We start from the raw sequence: 20,179 nt of genomic DNA, 5'->3' as shown, positions 1-20,179 counted from the left end.
GTGAATTTTTAGGCAGTGTGCATTAAGTAACTGTAGTCTATACAGAATTTAATCGCTTTTGGACATCTTGTATTTTTTCAAAACTATTTCGCAAACCATTCAATTCTTGTTTTGTCATATGTTACAATATTATTTTTCATTGCTATTGATTTATATTTGAGCCTAAGGATCTGGATTTCACTAACTTTATTGAAAGTAAGAACTTCTATTTTCAGGTGAATATGAGCAGAACCTTTGTAAACCAAATGATGCCAACTGTAAGCCCTGTTCCTCCCGTCTACCCAGCTGTGTAGGACTTCCTGATGGAGTCAACTATTTTCCTGGAAAGCTATGGACTGACTCCTATATCAGATGCTTCAGGAACAGAACCATTTCTGTGGAAAAATGTCCTGATGGATATTTCCATCCAAGACAACATCTCTGTGTAAAAACAGTAGATAGAGGTAACATTCTTTTGATTGTCATACACAGTGCTGATGGATGTGAAGCACATATAGTGGTTGTTTTGTCTGTTTGTTTATTCATTAGTTTGTCAGCTTTATGTATCTTCAACTCCTCCGGAAACCAGTGATTGGATTTTGAAAGAAAGAAATTCATTACATATGAAATTGTTCACAATCTTCTATATTTTTTTTTTATTTAAAATATTTTGTAGGTTTCCCATAGCAAAACATGGATTTTTTCATATCAAACAAAGGGATTGGATGTAAGACTTCTATCAATTTAGTTGATTAGGAAAAGTTCAGGCATTTGACTTCAGATTTTCACTTTGAAAAAAATTACAATACGTTATCATGACTTTTTTTTTAGTAGAATTGTTTTTCAGTGGTCTATAGTTACTAATAGTGAATAAAAACTTCAATCAGTGTTTAGGCCAAGTAAATATAAATTTGATAAATACACATGAATTTTATGATTTTTTTTGTAGTGGACATCCCTGACTACTGTCAATCTCACCTTAATGCTGTGTTACCTGACCCTACCAATTGTGGACACTATTTCAACTGTAGCTTCTTAGCCAGACACAGATCTATGGAGATATCAGAATGTAAATACCCAGATCTATTCTCTGTCACGAGCAGACGATGTGAACCTTTCTACAATGTCCAGTGTCAAAACAGATATCAGCCACAAGCACCTTGTGAGTATCATAATGTACATGTGGAAATTTATATTTATTGCAAAAAATATTTTTCTTCTTACTTAAATAATGTAAACCAACTATTTTTTTCCTAGATACATTTTCTATGTTTAAGCCCTTTCTAGATAACTTGATGGCAACATATTCTCACTATTTTTAGAATGTGTTGTCATATTTAATTTTAAGAAAAGACCAAGTTTGAAATATCTTTGACGATTTTAGTATGTAAACATTATTTTTCTGTTTGTGAAAATTGTGTTAATAAATTGCTTGCAAAAATGGGTAAGTTTACAGTATATTTTTTTTTGAAAATCTTACAGGAATGTTGATTTAGTTGTCGAAAAAATTAAACTGTCTTTGCACTTAGTTTAAACATATTTATTTATAGTGGATTGGGAAACAAGTTTTGCAACTTATATTAATCCGTTTCAACTTTGCGGGTGCGAGTGCTGCCTTGTAGCGGCATTAACCTACTCTTTTTCGAATTCTACAAGGGTGTCTTTAATGTGCAAGAGATATGGCTCTCTCTTAACACGGGTCAGCCATTTATTGTCCCCTTCCGACGGACTATCATCGTTTCCTCAAGACCATACTCGCAGATGGTGTCAAGGGAGAGCCGAAAATTGAGTTCCTGAAATTTTCATCCCAAATGGGAATCGAACCAGGAACCTTTGTGTTAGTTGTCTTTGCACTTGATAATGATTGCGAAAGGTCTTACTTTATAAAAACATCAGGCTACAAAGAGACAGGAAATCTTTACAAAAAAATATACCATATTAATCTTTTGAGCATGAAGTTTTGATTGTACTCTTGTTTTATTAAGATTGTTTACTCAATTTTAGGTGAATATGTCCAGAACTTGTGTTTGACCTCTAATGTGAATTGTATATAAAGATTGTTTACTCCATTTTAGGTGAATATGTCCAGAACTTGTGTTTGACCTCTAATGTGAATTGTATACCATGTCCTGGTAGACTGCCTAGTTGTAGAGGTTTACCTGATGGTCTGCACAGCTTCCCTGGTAGACAATGGATGGAGGATTATATAAGGTGTGACAGAAACAGGACAGTAGAAGTCAGTAAATGTCAGACTGGATACTTCAATCCAACAAGCAGACAATGTACAACTCATCATGGACCTAGTAAGTGCTTCCAATGGTGGTTAAAAAAAAGATATTTTTTTGTCTTATGTTAAAAGTATATTTGCTGAAAATAAATGCAAAAAAAGAAATTAACTAAGAAAGACATATTTTTGGAGTAGTATATAGGGACCACACTTTTTGTCTTTCTGTAAGATAGTACCATTTGTTTGAGAAGGCTGCAGATGTAAACAAAGGGAGACAGTTCTGAGTTTTGGCCTAGTCTTTACTCTTTTTTGTACAAGACAACACTTATAACAATTCTTTTACCAAATTTTATATTTTTGTTTTATACTATTCTTTAGAGACAAAATTAAAAAAAAAAAGAATCAATTCTCTTTTCCATAGATATTTGAATAATAAGCCACATTTGCATTGATTATACAGTCATTTTTCAATGTTTGTTTTCCTATTTTTCAGACACAGTACCAGAATATTGCAAAGCTCATCCTACAGCTGTTTTACCTAAGGGAGATAACTGTGTCCAGTATTACAACTGTTCTGTAGGACTGACTAGATATGGTAGAAATGTGATGGAATGTCCCTATCCTGATATGTTCTCCTCTCTCACTAGTCAGTGTGAGAGGTTTACTTCTGTATCATGTAAAGATAGACCAGAACATCAGGCACCTTGTAAGTTAAATTGTATTGTTTGTTTCAAAATGAAATCACTCTTTAAAGTATGATTTATTTCAAAGTTGTCTCCCATGTACAGAATTTGCAATAATTGTTTACCATATAGGAATTTACATTTAACACTCTAAAAGATATAAAAATAATAAAATGTGGTATAACTGTCAATGAGACAAATCTCCATCATACCCAAATTACATAGAGGAGGAGTTAACAACTATAGGGCACAGTATAGCATTTAACAATGGTAAAATTCTGTGTAGTAAACTTTGAAAGGCCTCAAAAGGACAACTGTAAAACAAGAAAACAAGAAAACAAACAGCGTAATGTCCATATATATCTAAATAAATGATAAATGATATTTGTCACATTAGGCTCAATTATAATTTTTTAACAATAATAATAATATTGTAGCATATGTCAAACATTGAAGGATTTGAGAAATAATTTGAAAAAAAACCCAAGATGTTCTAAAGGACTGAAACTCTTTATGAATAGTCAGTTTGATATCTTTAACCAAATATTTGATTTTAGGTGACTACACACAAAATCGTTGTTATAATGATCCCACTTGTCAGCCTTGCTCATCTCGCCTCCCTAGTTGTATTGGTAAACAGGATGGACAACAAGCATTTACTGGGAATTTATGGACTGATCTGTACATCCAATGTCAACAGAATAGGACAATAGCAGTAGTACATTGTCCAAAATACCAAGTGTTTGATCCTCATCACAGGCAGTGTATCAGTGCTAGAAATATCAGTAAGTTATAAGTACACCAAATGTGATTTTTTTTGGTGATTTTTGGTGTTTTATTGCCACTTTTAAGCCCCGCTTTTGGTCTATTTCGTGGTGGCTAGTTTTTAATAGTGGAGAAAGCTGGAGTGCCTGGAGAAAACCACTGACCTTCAATAGGAAAACTGACAATCCTGGTCAATTAAAATTGGAGTAAAATGCACCCGCAGTAGCTAGGTTCAAACTCACAACCTCAGTGTTGATTGGCTAGTGATTACTGTAGTTACTACTGAGACCACTCAGCCATTGAGGCCAGTATATTCATAATACAAGGATAGAAGTGAAATATTATGAACTGCAAACTTTCAAAATCCTTTTCATAAAGTTTAGATATACAGTAAATAGAAATGTATAAAAAAAATAAGATTTAAGATATTGTGATGTGATAGCTGTTAAATTATATATTTTCCAGAAAATATAGATGAGTTTTGTAGAGCTAATCCCACAGTGATACAGGAATACTCAGATAGCTGTGCCATGTACATCAACTGTTCTAGAACTGGACACTACCTTGTTGAATGTAAATACCCAGATCTATATTCCCCTGTCTCTAAAACATGTCAGTCATTTAAATCAGTCACCTGTGGAAAAAGACCAGAGCCACAAAAACCATGTAAGTTTCTTAAAAAACACATTTATTGTTCGTCTTTAAAAACATATAGAAGAGTTACAAGGCAAATAGATGGATATCTTCTATTTATAACTCAACAAAAATTTTATTACCATCTCATGCTTTTTAGTTACAAACTGGATTATATTATAAGATATGGGGTTTTTACAATGTACTTATTATTGAAAACTTTCAAAACATTACACATGCTTTTGATATATAGTTCCATTTGCATATTTGTATGATTTTGTCTTGAGTCTATCTGTTCTGTATTTTTACATTTGAATATAGGAGGAATGAGAAAACTTGTGCATTTTAATTACCTTTGTTCTTTAAACTTTCAAACTGAAATCTTTGTTTTTATTCCAATAAAATAGATATTAATTTATATGATGTGTATCACTTGAAATTAATAAGTATAGTACACGTACCACTCACTATAAATGAAACATAAACTGAAATTATTGTGATGTTTTTATATATGCAAAAAATGTGACAGGGTTGTATTCACATTAATTTAAAATTCACATTTTGAAATTGTTTATATGAATTTAACAGGATTTTTCTCAATATCGCAAATATGAAAATCACCATTTTGTCTAAAATGACAAATCACAAAAATAAATGCATGCAATAATTTCTGAATTTACAGTAATTTTTGATATTTCAGGTGACTACAAACAGAACCTGTGTATGCCAGGAGATATAAACTGCCAGCCCTGTACAGAACGACTGCCTAGTTGTGTAGGACTAGGAGATGGGTCTAATCCTCATCCATATCACATGTGGGGGATAGAATACATTGTTTGTGATAAAAATAGAACTATTCATGTGGACAAGTGTAATCAAGGATATTTCAATCCTAGGACTTTAACATGTACTGTTATAGTACCTAAAGGTACTTATATCTTTTAGAATTTTTGAAAAATTAAAACATTTTCCAATCATTTTTAGTCCAATTGCTTTATTTGAATAAGCTATTGTTTATGATTCCTTTTTAATGCAGTATTATAACGGTACCAAGGGTTACATCTTACTGACTTTTTTTTAAATTTAAACCATCTTATTTATGTGTTTTATTTTTAAAAGTTTATGAATAGAACTAAGAAATGATATGGAATTTAGACTAAAAGACAGACTTTTTAAAAAGTATCCAAGTTCAATTGAAGATAAAATGAGGGTTGATTATAATGAGAAAATCAAGAATTGCAAAAAATTCACAAACCAAAACTGGTAAACAGTTGGTGTCTTTATATCATCAATATAGTGTTACTCAAATATACAGTTAAGTTTTTTCAAATTCTGCAGTAGATTATTTAGAAAAGATAAAAAAATATCAGTTTTTTATTTAAAAAAATATTGAGTCATTGGGATAGCTGTAAATGTTTTTTTTCCCTTTTATTTCAGTTGATGTAATTGATTATTGTAAAGTCCACTCTAATGATGTATTACCTGACCCTGACAACTGTGCCAAGTATTATAGATGTAGGGACCAGATGTCAAAGGTCATAGGTCAGACAGGAGACTGTTCATACCCTGACCTTTTCTCTACATCTACTAAAGCCTGTGAATCGTTTACAACAGTCAACTGTGGAACGAGGAAAGAACCTCAGGCTCCTTGTATGTTACTTTTCTTTTCATATGTTTTATTATTATCATATCATCTTTTTAATATGACAGTGAATACCTTATCTTAAAATTGGACAAAGTGAAAACTTTGCTTTGTTTTTATTTTAGTCTTAGTAAACATAATAATACTGTTAATTCTGAAATTTTTACATGCATTTATTATTTTTGATTTTTTGAAAAATGGACAAAAATGCAAGATTAATTGTTGCGATTTCAAGAAAGTCTGCATACAGATCTTAATATTGTGATCCTCATCAATTCAAGTCACATTATAAACATTATTAAAACCTCACCACAATAATTTCTGAATTAGTAATATTTTTATTGGTCACCTTTTCAATTGTATCTTGTTAATTCCTAATTGAAATTGAAGTGTCATTTTGTATTTAAAGTCAAGAAGTAACATTGTTTCCAATTTAATGCATAAGTCACCATTATTTTACAGTGTAGAACTCATAAGACATTTTGGCTAACGCTACTGCAATTGATTTATTCTGATACTTGTTATTTATAGGTGAATACAAGAAGAATATTTGCAGCCGAACTGATCTCACATGTGTGCCTTGCCCAGACCGTCTGCCCAGTTGTGTTGGTAAACCAGATGGCGCCAATTCTTTCCCAGGAAAACTATGGTCACATGACTACATCACATGTCTTAGAAACAGGACAGTCACTGTCACTCAATGTCCACAGGGTCAATTCTTTAACCCAGATACTAAACATTGTACCAATCAAATCTCTACCAGTAAGTTTATATTTTACATTGAAAAATATATTTTACAAACTGTGATAAAATAAGATAGGTTTTACCTCCAGTGAACACATTCTGTAGTTGTTAATATATATTTTATGAATGTCTAACTTGAACAAAGAAGATATGAGGTACTGTGGATTCATTTATTTTCGTGGGTACAAATTTTGGTGGATTAAGAAAAACTGCAAGGTCACGGATATTTAATTTCGTGGTTTTACCCAGGTCTGTATACAAGCCTATAGAAAACTTCTTATTCGTTGAACATCTAATTTCATGGTTCACCTGTAACCACAAAATCCACGAAAATTGATATCTAACGGATGATAATGAATCTACAGTATACATTTATTAGTCATCGACCCAATGACACGAAAATCAAGAGACATTCCAAAAGATCATGTCAGTTGCTATAATGAATAAGAAAAATACACAACTTCATTTTTGCAATGTGAAATATAATTTTTTTAGACAGTCAATCTTAGAAATATCCAGTCTATGATAGAATTTAAATAATGTTTATTTGAAATTTCATTTCCTAAATGATTCACATAGTTTATCATGTGTAAAGTGTAGATGAACTCCTTGCATTTTTTGTATTTTTCATGTATAGTTCAAATTTTATACCTTAAAAATGCCTAAAAGTTTTAAATCATTACATTTCAGCTGACATAGATAGTTTTTGTACAGCCAACCCTACATCACTGAAGCCACACCCATCTAACTGTGCCCAGTACTACAACTGTTCTGATGTCAACTCTAGATATGGGCGTTACCTTGAAGAATGTACCTACCCAGATCTATTCTCTCCGATAACCATGAGATGTCAGAACTACCAGACCGTGTCATGTGATGCCAAGCATGAACCTAAAGCTCCATGTAAGTTTTTTTTTTTCAGTTTTGATTTTGTTATGTCAAATTGATAAGATCTGTATATGGGATAAATCATCTTTGGTAAATATTGTTTGCCTTTTTAGAAAACAGTGTTTGCAGCTTCATTACTTTATATGTTTTCTAGACTGTGTATACCTTTTTAAAATTGGTTGTTTTAAAATCTTATTATATGTATTTATCTTTTAATGCCCCACTTAGGGACATTATGTTTTTCAGTATGTGTGTCCGTTCCGTCGTCTGTCTGTCCATCCATCCATCTGTCCTGCTTCAGGTTAAAGTTTTTGGTCAAGGTAGTTTTTGATGAAGTTGAAGTCCAATCAACTTGAAACTTAGTACACATGTTCTCTATGATATGATCTTTCTAATTCTAATGCTAAATTAGAGTTTTGACCCAAATTTCACGGTCCACTGAACATATAAAATTATTGTGCTAATGAGGCATCTGTGTACTATGGACTCATCCTTGTTTATAAGTAAAACAATGTTGTCATTCATGAATAATTTGATGAGAGATTTTTTCTTTAGGCAAGCAATAAATATCCTTTATTCACAAGAAGTTTACAAGTGTTAAGATGGATGGTTAAAGTTTAGGGAAAGATATGATTTTCAATGTTTCCTTTAAAACTTCATAACTTGATGTGATTTGATTTGATTAGGTGAATACAGAGGCAATATATGTGATGGTACTTCAGCTGTGTGTACACCTTGTCCTGAACGTCTACCTAGCTGTATTGGTCAGACAGATGGACATCACATGTTCCCTGGACGATCATGGTTGAAGGATTATATAGTTTGTGTGAAGGAGAGGACAATAGTACAGAAGTGTAACTCTGGCTACTTCAATCCACGTCTTCATCAGTGTACTGACAATGTTGGTGTCAGTAAGTAGATTAAAAGTCATTTAATGCAAAAGGAAAATACTTTGCTGATACTAATTTATGAAACTAATATTATGGAATTTCATAGCAATGTTGACATTGATGCCTTACAATATAATATAAATTGATAATATACTTTGAAATTGGTCTCATTGTAGTTCTACGGACAATCCAAAATCTAGTGAATTGATAATTTACTATTTTTCATAAATACAAATTACAGTAAACTAAAAAATCAGATGGCACATTTTTGCAATTTCCGTTTAAGTCTTACAGATTTATTCAGTTGATTTATATTTCAACAAATCTTTTAATTTTGCAAACATTTTGTTTTTTAAAAGCTCAAACCTTGTTTTCAAAGTGTTTGCCTCTGATTAAGGTATTTCATATACTTTTAAAATTACAGTGGTATGTTATGTTGTATTTTAATCTTGATTTATTTATTTCAGCTGACATCCCCTCCTACTGTAGATCTTACCCTGGTAGTATCATTGCCCACCCCACTGACTGTGCCAAGTATTTCAGATGTCCAACCAATAAGTTTGATACCATTACTTACCAGGAGGAGTGTAGCTACCCAGACTTATATTCTACAGTGTCACATTCTTGTCAGAACTTCACAGCTGTATCGTGTGGTAACAGACAGGAACCTCAAGCTCCGTGTAAGATATCCATTTAATTTGAAAAAATGTCATGGGGTCAAATCTCAAAGAATACAATCAAAAACTAAAATATGGGCAACAGACCAATAATTTTACAAAATAATGTCAGGAAAACATGGAATTTATCAGTAGACCAATGGATATATGATAGGCTTACTCTGTTGACTTTTAAATTATTAAGCATATTTCTCTAGATGTCATAATCAACATAGATTGATGCTATAACTCCAAATCAATATAGAAAGATTAGATGGGTGAGATGAAAGTTGATTTGTCAACTTCTCAGATGCTAAAATGCTGATTGAATTAGGAGTGGATGTATTCTTGGCAAGACAATATGCATAACTTCTTGTTTTAACTTTATTTAACCTAATAGCTTAATGCATTCAAACTTCATACATTTTACACAAACCTGCAAAGCTGCAAAAAAATCTCTAATTATGAGATCTATCTCTATTTTTACTGTTGTTATTTTCTGCTGTTAATTTTAGGTGAATACAGGCAGAATCAATGTCAGCCAGGCGATATGAATTGTCTCCCTTGCTCACAGAGATTGTTCAGCTGTAGAGGTCTACCTAACGGTAACAATGCTGTCCCTGGTCATCGCTGGTCAGACCAGTACATCACATGTTACAGAAACAGGACGATCAAGGTCAATAAGTGTGCCTCAGGAATGTTTGATCCTCTAACCAGAGCATGTGACAACCAGATTGATAAAGGTATACTAAAATGGAATCTGACCATAAATATGCAATGAACTGTGCTAATGATCATAAATTATACAGCTTCATAAAGATTGTCATACTTAACAGATCTTTCAGGGAGGAAATGGTAAATGTTGGAGCCAAATAAGTTTATGTATTTGTAAAATATGTATTTTTTTAAAATACAAAATATTAAAGTTTAAGTGAAAAACCTTAAAAAAAACAATTTTAGACATTTAAGAACAGTATACTATAATAATAGGGATTAACCACAGGTGATTTAAAGGCAGTTTCTGTTCCAGTAATGACCACTGTCCATCTGCTCATCACATGTGAAAGTCTGACTATTATTTGAAATTATCATGAACAAGGAGAGGAGGATTGATTGTGATAGCAATATTTGGAAAGTAGTTTAACTTGTGATATAATTTCATGCACCTAAATAAATTGAAAACTTTTAGTTTAAAATTTTACCAATATATGAAATAATAAAATATAAAATCTGTATTCTTTTTCAGACAATATAGATGAGTACTGCAGGACACACCCAACTTCTGTTCTACCACATCCAAACAATTGTGCTCAGTATTTTAACTGTAGAGACAGAAACAGCAAGTTTGGTCATTACCTAGAGGAATGCACATATCCACAACTGTTCTCATCTCTAACAAAGACATGCACTAACTTTACCACTGCTAGATGTGAAAAGAGATTTGTGCCTCAAGCTCCATGTAAGATATTTCAAACTGTCTGTAATATGCAAATTCAATTGTTTATTCTATGAACCTGAAGAAAAGATTGAATATTTTGCTTCTAATAGGTCTTATTCATTTGTTATACAGCTATCAATTGAGCAAAATCCTAACTGTTTGACATACACATCATTGAAAATAAAGCACAAATGTTGCCCCAAAATATATACATATTACTTGCATAAAATTGATTTGGCCATGGTTGAGATATATGTTTAATTAGTCCAAATGCATCTAAAATTAGCCTGTTCTTGTTGAGAATCTGAAAATTGACTGTATGAAGTCAAATTCAAATTATGTCCTCAAGGCAGCGCAAATATTCATATTTATTGAAAGATTTAAATTCTATTGAAACTAAAAGAATTCGGTTATTGATAATGATCATATTTTTTTTTATTTTTTCTTGGAATTTACTGAGCCATTAATAGACTCCAGAATGTACCTTCTTCTTTAAAATTATTACAAAAGTTTCCTTTTGTAGGTGAGTACATGCAGAACCAGAATATTGGATCAATAAAGCAAACAGTTTCCTGTCCTGAGAGATTACCGTCATGCATTGGGTTACCAGATGGAAGGAACTTGTTCCCTGCCAGGAAATGGAAGTCTGACTACATCATGTGTTACAGGAACAGGACACTGACTGTATACCACTGTGATACTGATTACTTCTTTGATCCTTACACAAGGATCTGTCTCAAATATATTGATAGTGGTAGGTATTCCTCACCAGTTAATCTTATTTTACTTTTAAATATTATAGTTAGGCTATGAAAATAGATGTTCTATGCTGTGTACTATTGTTTGTCTGTCTTCTTTAGCCATGTCGTTGTCAGTTTATTTTCAAACTATTGAGTTTGAATGTAACTCTGGTATCTTTTGCTCCTCTCTTAAATGGTAAATCTAAAAAAATGATTGTATTGCTACCTATGCATATAAACTACACTCAGATATCCAGTTCAAAAAGTGTCCTTAAGTTATCTTTATGAGTGATTTTGATATATTACAGTACACATGAAGGAGTTCTGTCAAGCCAACCCAAGCAGTGTTATGCCATCCATGACTAACTGTGCCCAGTACTATACATGTCAAGATTATATGAAAGGTTCCATGCTGAGAGAATGTAGTTATCCTGATCTATTCTCACTCAGTACCATGTCTTGTCAGAGATTCTCATTGGTTAATTGTCAACAGAGACCACAACCACAGGCGCCATGTAAGTAATAGTACATATACCATGTCTTGTCAGAGATTCTCATTGGTAAATTGTCAACAGAGACAACAACCACAGGCACCATGTTAGTAATATTATATATATCATGTCTTGTCAGATGTTCTCAATAGCTAAATATGTATTGCTATAAGGTTATTAAAAACATATGATCCTACATTCTGTCAATATTTAGTACTTTTATATTGACATTGCACAAGGTAATGCTGTTACTGTTTATGATGTCTTAAAACTAAATCTTTTGGAGGTGTACTGATTGATACTTTATTCTGGGTAAACATGATTTATTTATTAGTTGTAACAGGCTTTAAACTTGCTTTAGTAAATACAAGTTCTCTTTGATTAGTACTTTGTGTCTAATTGTGTTTGTTAGTTTTTTGTTCTGCTTCATGCAAATTTGATGAATCAAGCCATTTACAACTTAAAGAACAAACTGTGGCAAGAGCATTTCCTTGAAAATGATTTTCCTTTTATGTTAAAGTTTTTTTGATTTAGAAGAATAAACATATGATACCAAATCATAAATCAAACAAGGAATCCAAGATGTCCTCTCTCAAATATTGGTTACTTAATGGTTAGTTTAACAGTGGTGTTCATCAACCTTAATAGGTACTTCTAGGTAAATAGATATAAGAAGATGGGGCATGAGTGCCAATGAGACAACCCTCCATCCAAGTCACAATTTACAAAAGCAAACCATTATAGGTCAAAGTACAGTCTTCAACATGGAGCCTTGGCTCAGACTGAACAGCAAGCTATAAAGGGCCCCAAAAATGACTAGGTGTAAAACCATTTAAACAGGAAAACCATGATAACCTCTACAAATTTTCTGGATTACTTGACAGGTGAATACATGGGGAACCAGTGTAGATCTGGAGACACCAATTGTAAACCATGTTCTCAGAGACTACCAAGTTGTGTAAGCCGACCTGATGGAAATGTGCCTGTAATTGGTCAATATTGGTCACCTGACTACTTGATATGTCTCAGAAACAGGACAATATCAGTGACAAAATGCCAGACAGGATTATTTGATCCTATTAATAGAAGATGTACTCTGCTTATTGATTTCAGTGAGTTTGTTGATAAAATTAATATTGTGAAAAAAGACACATGCTTTTGAAATACAAATTTATAGAACTGCTCAACAAATTTACTCTGAAGTATAATGTCTTTTGAGGAATACATCATTCATAAGGTACACCTAGATAATTAGAATGAATCATGAAACATGTATAAAGATTACAAGTAGATTGTTTAACTTTTTATTGTAAGTGGGAAAATATTTTATGAATTAAAAGTATAGCTAATTCTTTTACATTCATATTTTGGCCTTAAAAGTACCATAATGTAAGCAATGATGTTTATTGATGTACATGTATTTGTTTTATTTCCCTTCAAATGTTTATAATGTTTGTGCTCTGTAGGTAATATTGTAAGTATATGTAAAGCCAATCCAACTCTTAAGTTTGAGAATCAACAGAATTGTGCCCAGTACTATGACTGTTCCAAACCAAGCACAGGATATCTGGTAGAATGTAAATACCCAGACCTCTACTCTACTGTATACCAGGGATGTAAAACTTACAGAGATGTTACCTGTGGAAAGAGACCAGAACCACAAGCACCTTGTAAGTGAAATTGAAACATTGGGGGCATTTTGTTTTTCATGATTTTGGTAGAAAATAAATGAATGGTAAATAAATTAAACCTGTTTGCCTGCCTTACAGGACATATCATTTAGTTCTTTTATTCTGATCACTGCAACAGCAACGTTTCGAAACTTACTCAGGTTGAATATTTTCATTGATAAAACAACCTTTCAGAGATTTTAGGATACACAGTAACATTTTCAAATTATCATATAAAAATGTCAGATAAATTGGTTTCCCTGAATTTAATACAGCTGTTTTTATAAGCTAGTAATAAATTAATTGAATTTTTTGTAGGTGAATACAGCCAGAATCTGTGTAGACAAGGTGACACAACATGTAAGCCATGTCCTGAGAGACATCCAAGCTGTGTAGGACTACCTGATGGACGTAATGCCATCTTACCCTGGACAGATCATTATGTAGTATGTCTGAAGAACCGTACTGTGTCCACAGGGATATGTACTTCAGGAGTATTTAATCCAGTGGAAAGACTTTGTATAGTTAATCTACATCCAGGTATAGTGAATGCTTTGTAAAATGTTGGAGAAACTGTGATGAAAAATATTATTTAAGTAAAAATTTAGTTTGTTTCTTTGCAAAATTGTTTGTAAAAAAAGTAATTACTTTTTTGTGTGTGTAAAATTGAATAAATGTGGACTATAAATGAAGATTTTGTATATTGATGGATACTGTGGATATACTATATTTTTTTGTGGGTAAATGTACCAATGTTCATGGATAAAGAAAAAAATGTATATTTTATGGATATTTAATTTTGCAGTTAAACAATGTGTGCAAACAACCCTTTACAAAATTTGTTCTTCGCTAAGCATTTACAATTAGTGGTTCATTTGTATACACTAAATCTGCTAAAAAATGGTATCCAACAAATAATAATGAATTTAAAGTATATCTTGATGTAAAGTTTTTAAAATGTTAAATGTGTAATAACTTCTCAATATTTGCAGGAGACCTACTGAAGTACTGTCAATCCAATCCTCATGGTATAATAGCCAGTTCCTTGAACGCTGCTCAGTACTTTGATTGTTCTCAATACAACTCACCAAATGGCCATTATCTGATGGAATGTCCTTACCCACAATTATTCTCCACGGTCAGCTATAGATGTGAAGAATTTGTCACGGTCACACCAGACAAAAGACCTATACCACAAGCTCCATGTAAGATACTATTTTACTATATATAATAAGGAGATGTGGTATGAATTCAAAAAACTTTAATTAGTTATAGGGTCCGAATGTATTTATTTTAAGTGAAATGTTTAGTATTAGATCTAACCTGTCTATCTTATAATGTTAAGTAAAACCTTCCTTGTACCATATTTATAGTTGTCCTGAACGAACAAACACATCTTATTCTTTTTTTTTAGAATTTAATTAAGTAAATGTTATGAATTCAATAAATATAACAAATTCAATTAAAGTTGTATTATGTGTTTATATATGTGTAGAACTCAGATCACCTTTAGCAAAGAAAGAAACTCTGGTAAAACTGAAAAGAGACTTATAAAAAAGAAGATGTGGTATGATTGCCAATGAGACAACTGTCCACAAGAGACCAAAATGACACAGACATTAACTTAAGCAATAGTGTTATACTATTGATTTTGTTCTATACACCTTATCGCTATTCCCAGTTGACCAGAAAATCTGTTCCACTTGAACTATTGACGTCAAACAACATTCACTTTTCCATTGTGGCGTCAGATATTTTGTATTATGACGTCAAAATTTTACGGCAACCTGTGTGATGTCCGGTAATGGCAGACAAATAGCCATAAGGTGCATTGTCTTCAACTTTTAAGAAACAGGATTAAATGTTCCATTTACAGGTAAGAACCAGTATACAACATTTTATGATTAGGATACTGAGGTTACTGTAAATTCTGAAATTATTGTGTGCATTTAATGTCATTTGAGACTGAAATGCAGTTTGAATTTTTGCGATATTTAGAAAAATCCTGCTTAATTCATATTAGAAATTTTAAAATGCGAGTTTAAATAATTACGATTATAACCCTGAAGCAATTTTTGCAGTAATAAAAACATCACAATAATTTCTGAATTTACAGTAACCAAGAGTGAGTTTTGCTGTTAAAGAAGAATATTAAAGAGATGTAGATTAAAACAATACATCAAAAAACAATTATTTCTTTGCTTATTTAGTGTTATATCTATTTCTTTTTTCAAAGGTGAATATCTCCAATATCACTGTAAATCAGGAGACCTGACATGCACTCCATGTGAGAATGTCCACCATTCATGTATTGGTGTACCCAATGGGGACCAGGCCATAACATATAGGAAATGGCAGGCACAATATGTTAGATGTTATCAGAACAGAACATTAGAGGAGAAGGTCTGCCAACAAGGATTGTTTGATCCTGTGAAGAAGACATGCTCAGATACTGTTAACACAGGTATATTGTTTGGTTTTTACACAGTGTTAAACCCTTTATTGCATTTGTTTTTTTTACATGTTTGTTTGTTTCTGTTTAACATTAATTCTACAAAGTCCTTAATGCTATGTATGAAACATTAATGTACATTAATTAATATATATAGGAAGATGTGGTACATGTATTAGTGCCAATGAGACAACTCTCCATTCATGTAACAATTTATAAAAGTAAACCATTATAGGTCAAGGTAAGGCCTTCAACACAGAGCCTTGGCTCACACCAAACAGCAAGCTATAAAACAAATTACTTGTGTAATACTCCTATTTATTTTTTGTTTCTGTTTGAATAATAATTTTATAACTATCTTTGTTACAATTAGACAGAACTTATTATGAAAACAGTTAAAGCTATAAGCTTCACAGACAAAAACTAATTTAAACTAATTTTAATATTTAGCTGAATCACAACTGACAAACCAAGCCTGAAATAAGATCTTTATAAAAAAAATTGAATGGCTTCAAACTACTGTGTTTTCAGGATTAATTTGTGATATCTCAAACAGTAAAAAACAATTATGAAGCTTAGAAATGGAAAATATTAAATACTAAACTTGTTCAAAGGGTATCTACACGTCTCAATCTTCAAAATCGTTTATCTAAAAATACTACCATCGCTAACATTTTTAACAATAAAAATCGTGGTTACCCTTCTATCGATAAGTGTCGTGCCAAAAAATGACTTACATGTCCCCGTCTTTCCACCAACAATACGGTTAGGTCCACGTTTAATGGTCGCACATTTTCTTTGAATTTTGAAACTGATATAACTTGAAAAACAAACAGTATTATTTATTTACTCACATGAAACAAACCGGGATGTGGTATTCAGTTTGAGGAGAAACTGGACGATATTTATCTAAACGCACTCAAGAACATCTGTATCGTTTTAAAAGACCCAATAAATTCAAAAGTATCATTTACCAACACCTTAAGAAGCACAACCATCCTTTTAAATATTTAGCAGTACAACCTTTAGAAGTAGTAAATAAGCAGCCTGGTGAATCTCATTCAAAGTTTGTACGATCACGGAAAATAATTGAATTAAATTGGATTAAAAAATTACAGACAGTCTACCCTCTCGGTCTTAATGATAATATCATGGGAATTGGTAATATATCTAGAACCAATTCCGTTAACATTTTGGATATAGTTTCTAAAACGGTTCGTAAAAACCGTTCTCACGGTCGTAGGACAAATCGCAATCAAAGAAAATTTCAGACCAATCATACCAATATTTCGGACCTAATTTCTATTTCAAAAAACAACGGCAGACAATATCTGTTAACAAAACTCTGTTCATTACCGGTTAATAAGTTAAATAAAATTTTGGAGGATTGCAACACAATTTCATATAGCAGTCCTAAGTATGAAATTGTTCAAATTATTATGGCATATTATTATTCTAAACTATTTCCCAAAATTGATCGCCCTGAAGATCATAAAAAACATTTTATTAAAATAAAGTATGTCAATAAAGGTTTTGATTTTGTAAATATTGCCGGTATATTTAACGACCATTCTGTTAAAGAACAAATTCCTGGATATTTTGACAATACTGACCTACCTCTTATTTGTTATATTTACAAGAAATCTACACGGAAATTTGTGTTTAATTATAGTCAACTGTGTAAAGATGTTAATATCAGTGAAAATACACCTACTTCATGTAATTGTAGTACCTCCGAATATATTTATGGACCCATTTCCCATGTTATAACAGGAGATCTTAACATCGTTCAAGACAGAGAGTTTAAATCATTCCTCAGTAAAGGACCTAAATATCGTCCCCCGTCAATTATTAATTGGAATGAGTGTCGTAATATCATCCACGACTCACTCCATACTTACTGTATGAAATGGATAAAACGGGAAAAAGCTGACATAAAATCTTTGGACTCTTTTTTTAATTCAGTAATGAAGATAGTTGATATACATATTCAACATTTTAAAGAACATTTTACTATTAACAATAACCACAAAAAACCTATTTCTCATATCAAACATAAACTAAAAGAACTAGCCAAGAAATTTGTTTTTGTCCCGGCCGATAAAGCTGCTAATAATATTATTATTGTATGACGTAAATTTTACATTGAGGTTCTGAAAAAAGTAACCACCAATTCACCAACATTCCAACTGACTCTATTTTGAGAAAACGACATCTGTAACAAACATAAACTTTTAGCTACCGCTTTACAAGCAGAGCCAAATACAATGAAAGTCCCAACTATGTACTGGCTTCCGTAGCTACACAAAACACCGTACAAATATAGATTTATTTCGTCTTCAAGCCATTGTTCCACTACTAAATTGTCTATTCTTCTTACCAGCACACTTGGTACAATTAAAAACCTGATAATAAATTGTTCAAATAAGGCCTTCGAAAATAGTGGAATTAATTACTTTTGGAGTGTCAAGAACTCGTTGGAAGTACTTGATAAATTGCATGCTTATATTGGTGATTTTAAATCTGTTCAAAGTTTTGATTTTTCTACCCTGTATACCACATTGCCTCACATTCTCATTAAGAAAAAATTCACACACCTAATTAAATGGGCATTTAAAAAGTCAGAATGTGAATATATATGTTCAAACTCTTTTAGGTCATTTTTTAGTAGCAATAAACAAAAAAACTATGTCAATTGGACATGCTTTGATACTATATATGCCCTTGAATTTTTACTAGATAACATTTTTGTTCGCTTTGGGGATTCCGTATATCGTCAGATTATCGGAATTCCAATGGGGACTAACTGTGCACCACTTATTGTGGACCTGTTTTTGTATTGCTATGAGTTACAATTTATGACAAAAATAAGCAAAGACCCATCGAAACAACATCTGATAAACAAATTTAATAATACTTTTAGATATTTGGATGATATTTTGGCTCTCAATAATGACGACTTCAGTATGTATATTAAAGAAATTTATCTTGTTGAACTTACTTTAAATAAAGCTAATACTAACAATGACCACTGCCCTTTCCTCGATCTTGATATCTATATCACTAACGGAAAGCTAAATACTAAAATTTATGATAAAAGAGATGATTTTTCATTTCCTATCGTTAATTATCCATTTTTAGATGGTGACGTTCCCTTGTCACCATCTTACGGTGTTTATATATCTCAACTTGTACGATTCGCTCGTGTATGTAACAATGTTTTAGATTTTAACGAGAGGAATTTATGTATTACTGAAAAATTATTACACCAGGGTTTTTGATATCACAAACTAGTCAAAACATTTACTAAATTTTATCATCGGTATAAGGACATCATTCGTAAATATAGCTCAACATGCAGACTTCTTATACGTTCAGGTATTTCATATCCAATTTTTTATGGAAATATTCTTTATAAAGCACAAAGGTGTCAGTATTCACCTCAAAAACTAACAAAACCTTTGAATAGACTTATTAAGAAGGGATATAGTTACGATACTGTTGTCAGGTCATTAAAGATTGCATATTTTGGCGTTAATATTGATTCACTTATAGGGTCTTTGCATCGGAACTAAACACATTTATTCAAAAACCAGTTGTTGGCATGACACGGGTTATGTTCTTCTCATATATGTTATGATGGTATGATACTAAACCCCTAACGGGAAGGATTGTGTCTGATGTTCATATGATGAAATCATAATCTTTCAGTCAGTTTAATTGAAGTCTGGAGCTGGCATGTCAGTTAACTGCTAGTAGTCTGTTGTTATTTATGTATTATTGTCATTTTGTTTATTTTCTTTGGTTACATCTTCTGACATCAGACTCGGACTTCTCTTGAACTGAATTTTAATGTGCGTATTGTTATGCGTTTACTTTTCTACATTGGCTAGAGGTATAGGGGGAGGGTTGAGATCTTACAAACATGTTTAACCCTGCCGCATTTTTGCGCCTGTCCCAAGTCAGAAGCCTCTGGCCTTTGTTAGTCTTGTATTATTTTAATTTTAGTTTCTTGTGTACAATTTGGAAATTAGTATGGCATTCATTATCACTGAACTAGTATATATTTGTTTAGGGGCCAGTTGAAGGACGCCTCCGGGTGTGGGAATTTCTCGCTACATTGAAGACCTGTTGGTGACCTTCTGCTGTTGTTTTTTTCTATGGTCGGGTTGTTGTCTCTTTGGCACATTCCCCATTTCCATTCTCAATTTTATATTAACTAGAGTCATTTGAAGCAAATATGCAATACCAATATGACTAACGTAATAACTATATCATTTT

The 20,179-nt window shown here is 32.0% G+C and overlaps 1 protein-coding gene across 1 annotated transcript in view; it reads left to right on the top strand.

Moving 5' to 3' along the window:
• The window catches only part of LOC143078901 (uncharacterized), a 73,727-nt gene that overhangs the window by 18,486 nt on the left and 35,062 nt on the right, over positions 1 to 20,179 (top strand). The window contains exons 23-43 of the mRNA XM_076253957.1: positions 216 to 443; positions 929 to 1,141; positions 2,055 to 2,282; positions 2,700 to 2,912; positions 3,447 to 3,674; positions 4,120 to 4,320; positions 4,988 to 5,215; positions 5,725 to 5,937; positions 6,461 to 6,691; positions 7,364 to 7,576; positions 8,248 to 8,472; positions 8,919 to 9,131; positions 9,623 to 9,850; positions 10,354 to 10,566; positions 11,069 to 11,299; positions 11,594 to 11,800; positions 12,661 to 12,888; positions 13,243 to 13,446; positions 13,765 to 13,986; positions 14,439 to 14,651; positions 15,683 to 15,910. Coding sequence (XP_076110072.1) covers positions 216 to 443; positions 929 to 1,141; positions 2,055 to 2,282; positions 2,700 to 2,912; positions 3,447 to 3,674; positions 4,120 to 4,320; positions 4,988 to 5,215; positions 5,725 to 5,937; positions 6,461 to 6,691; positions 7,364 to 7,576; positions 8,248 to 8,472; positions 8,919 to 9,131; positions 9,623 to 9,850; positions 10,354 to 10,566; positions 11,069 to 11,299; positions 11,594 to 11,800; positions 12,661 to 12,888; positions 13,243 to 13,446; positions 13,765 to 13,986; positions 14,439 to 14,651; positions 15,683 to 15,910 — 4,608 coding nt within the window. The remainder of the gene's footprint in view (positions 1 to 215; positions 444 to 928; positions 1,142 to 2,054; positions 2,283 to 2,699; positions 2,913 to 3,446; positions 3,675 to 4,119; positions 4,321 to 4,987; positions 5,216 to 5,724; positions 5,938 to 6,460; positions 6,692 to 7,363; positions 7,577 to 8,247; positions 8,473 to 8,918; positions 9,132 to 9,622; positions 9,851 to 10,353; positions 10,567 to 11,068; positions 11,300 to 11,593; positions 11,801 to 12,660; positions 12,889 to 13,242; positions 13,447 to 13,764; positions 13,987 to 14,438; positions 14,652 to 15,682; positions 15,911 to 20,179) is intronic.

The sequence above is a fragment of the Mytilus galloprovincialis genome, chromosome 6 (assembly GCF_965363235.1).
Source record: "Mytilus galloprovincialis chromosome 6, xbMytGall1.hap1.1, whole genome shotgun sequence".
In the NCBI taxonomy this organism is placed as follows: domain Eukaryota; kingdom Metazoa; phylum Mollusca; class Bivalvia; order Mytilida; family Mytilidae; genus Mytilus; species Mytilus galloprovincialis.
The sequence above is the reverse complement of the archived record's forward strand: the minus strand, read 5'-3'. Positions and strand labels throughout refer to the sequence as shown.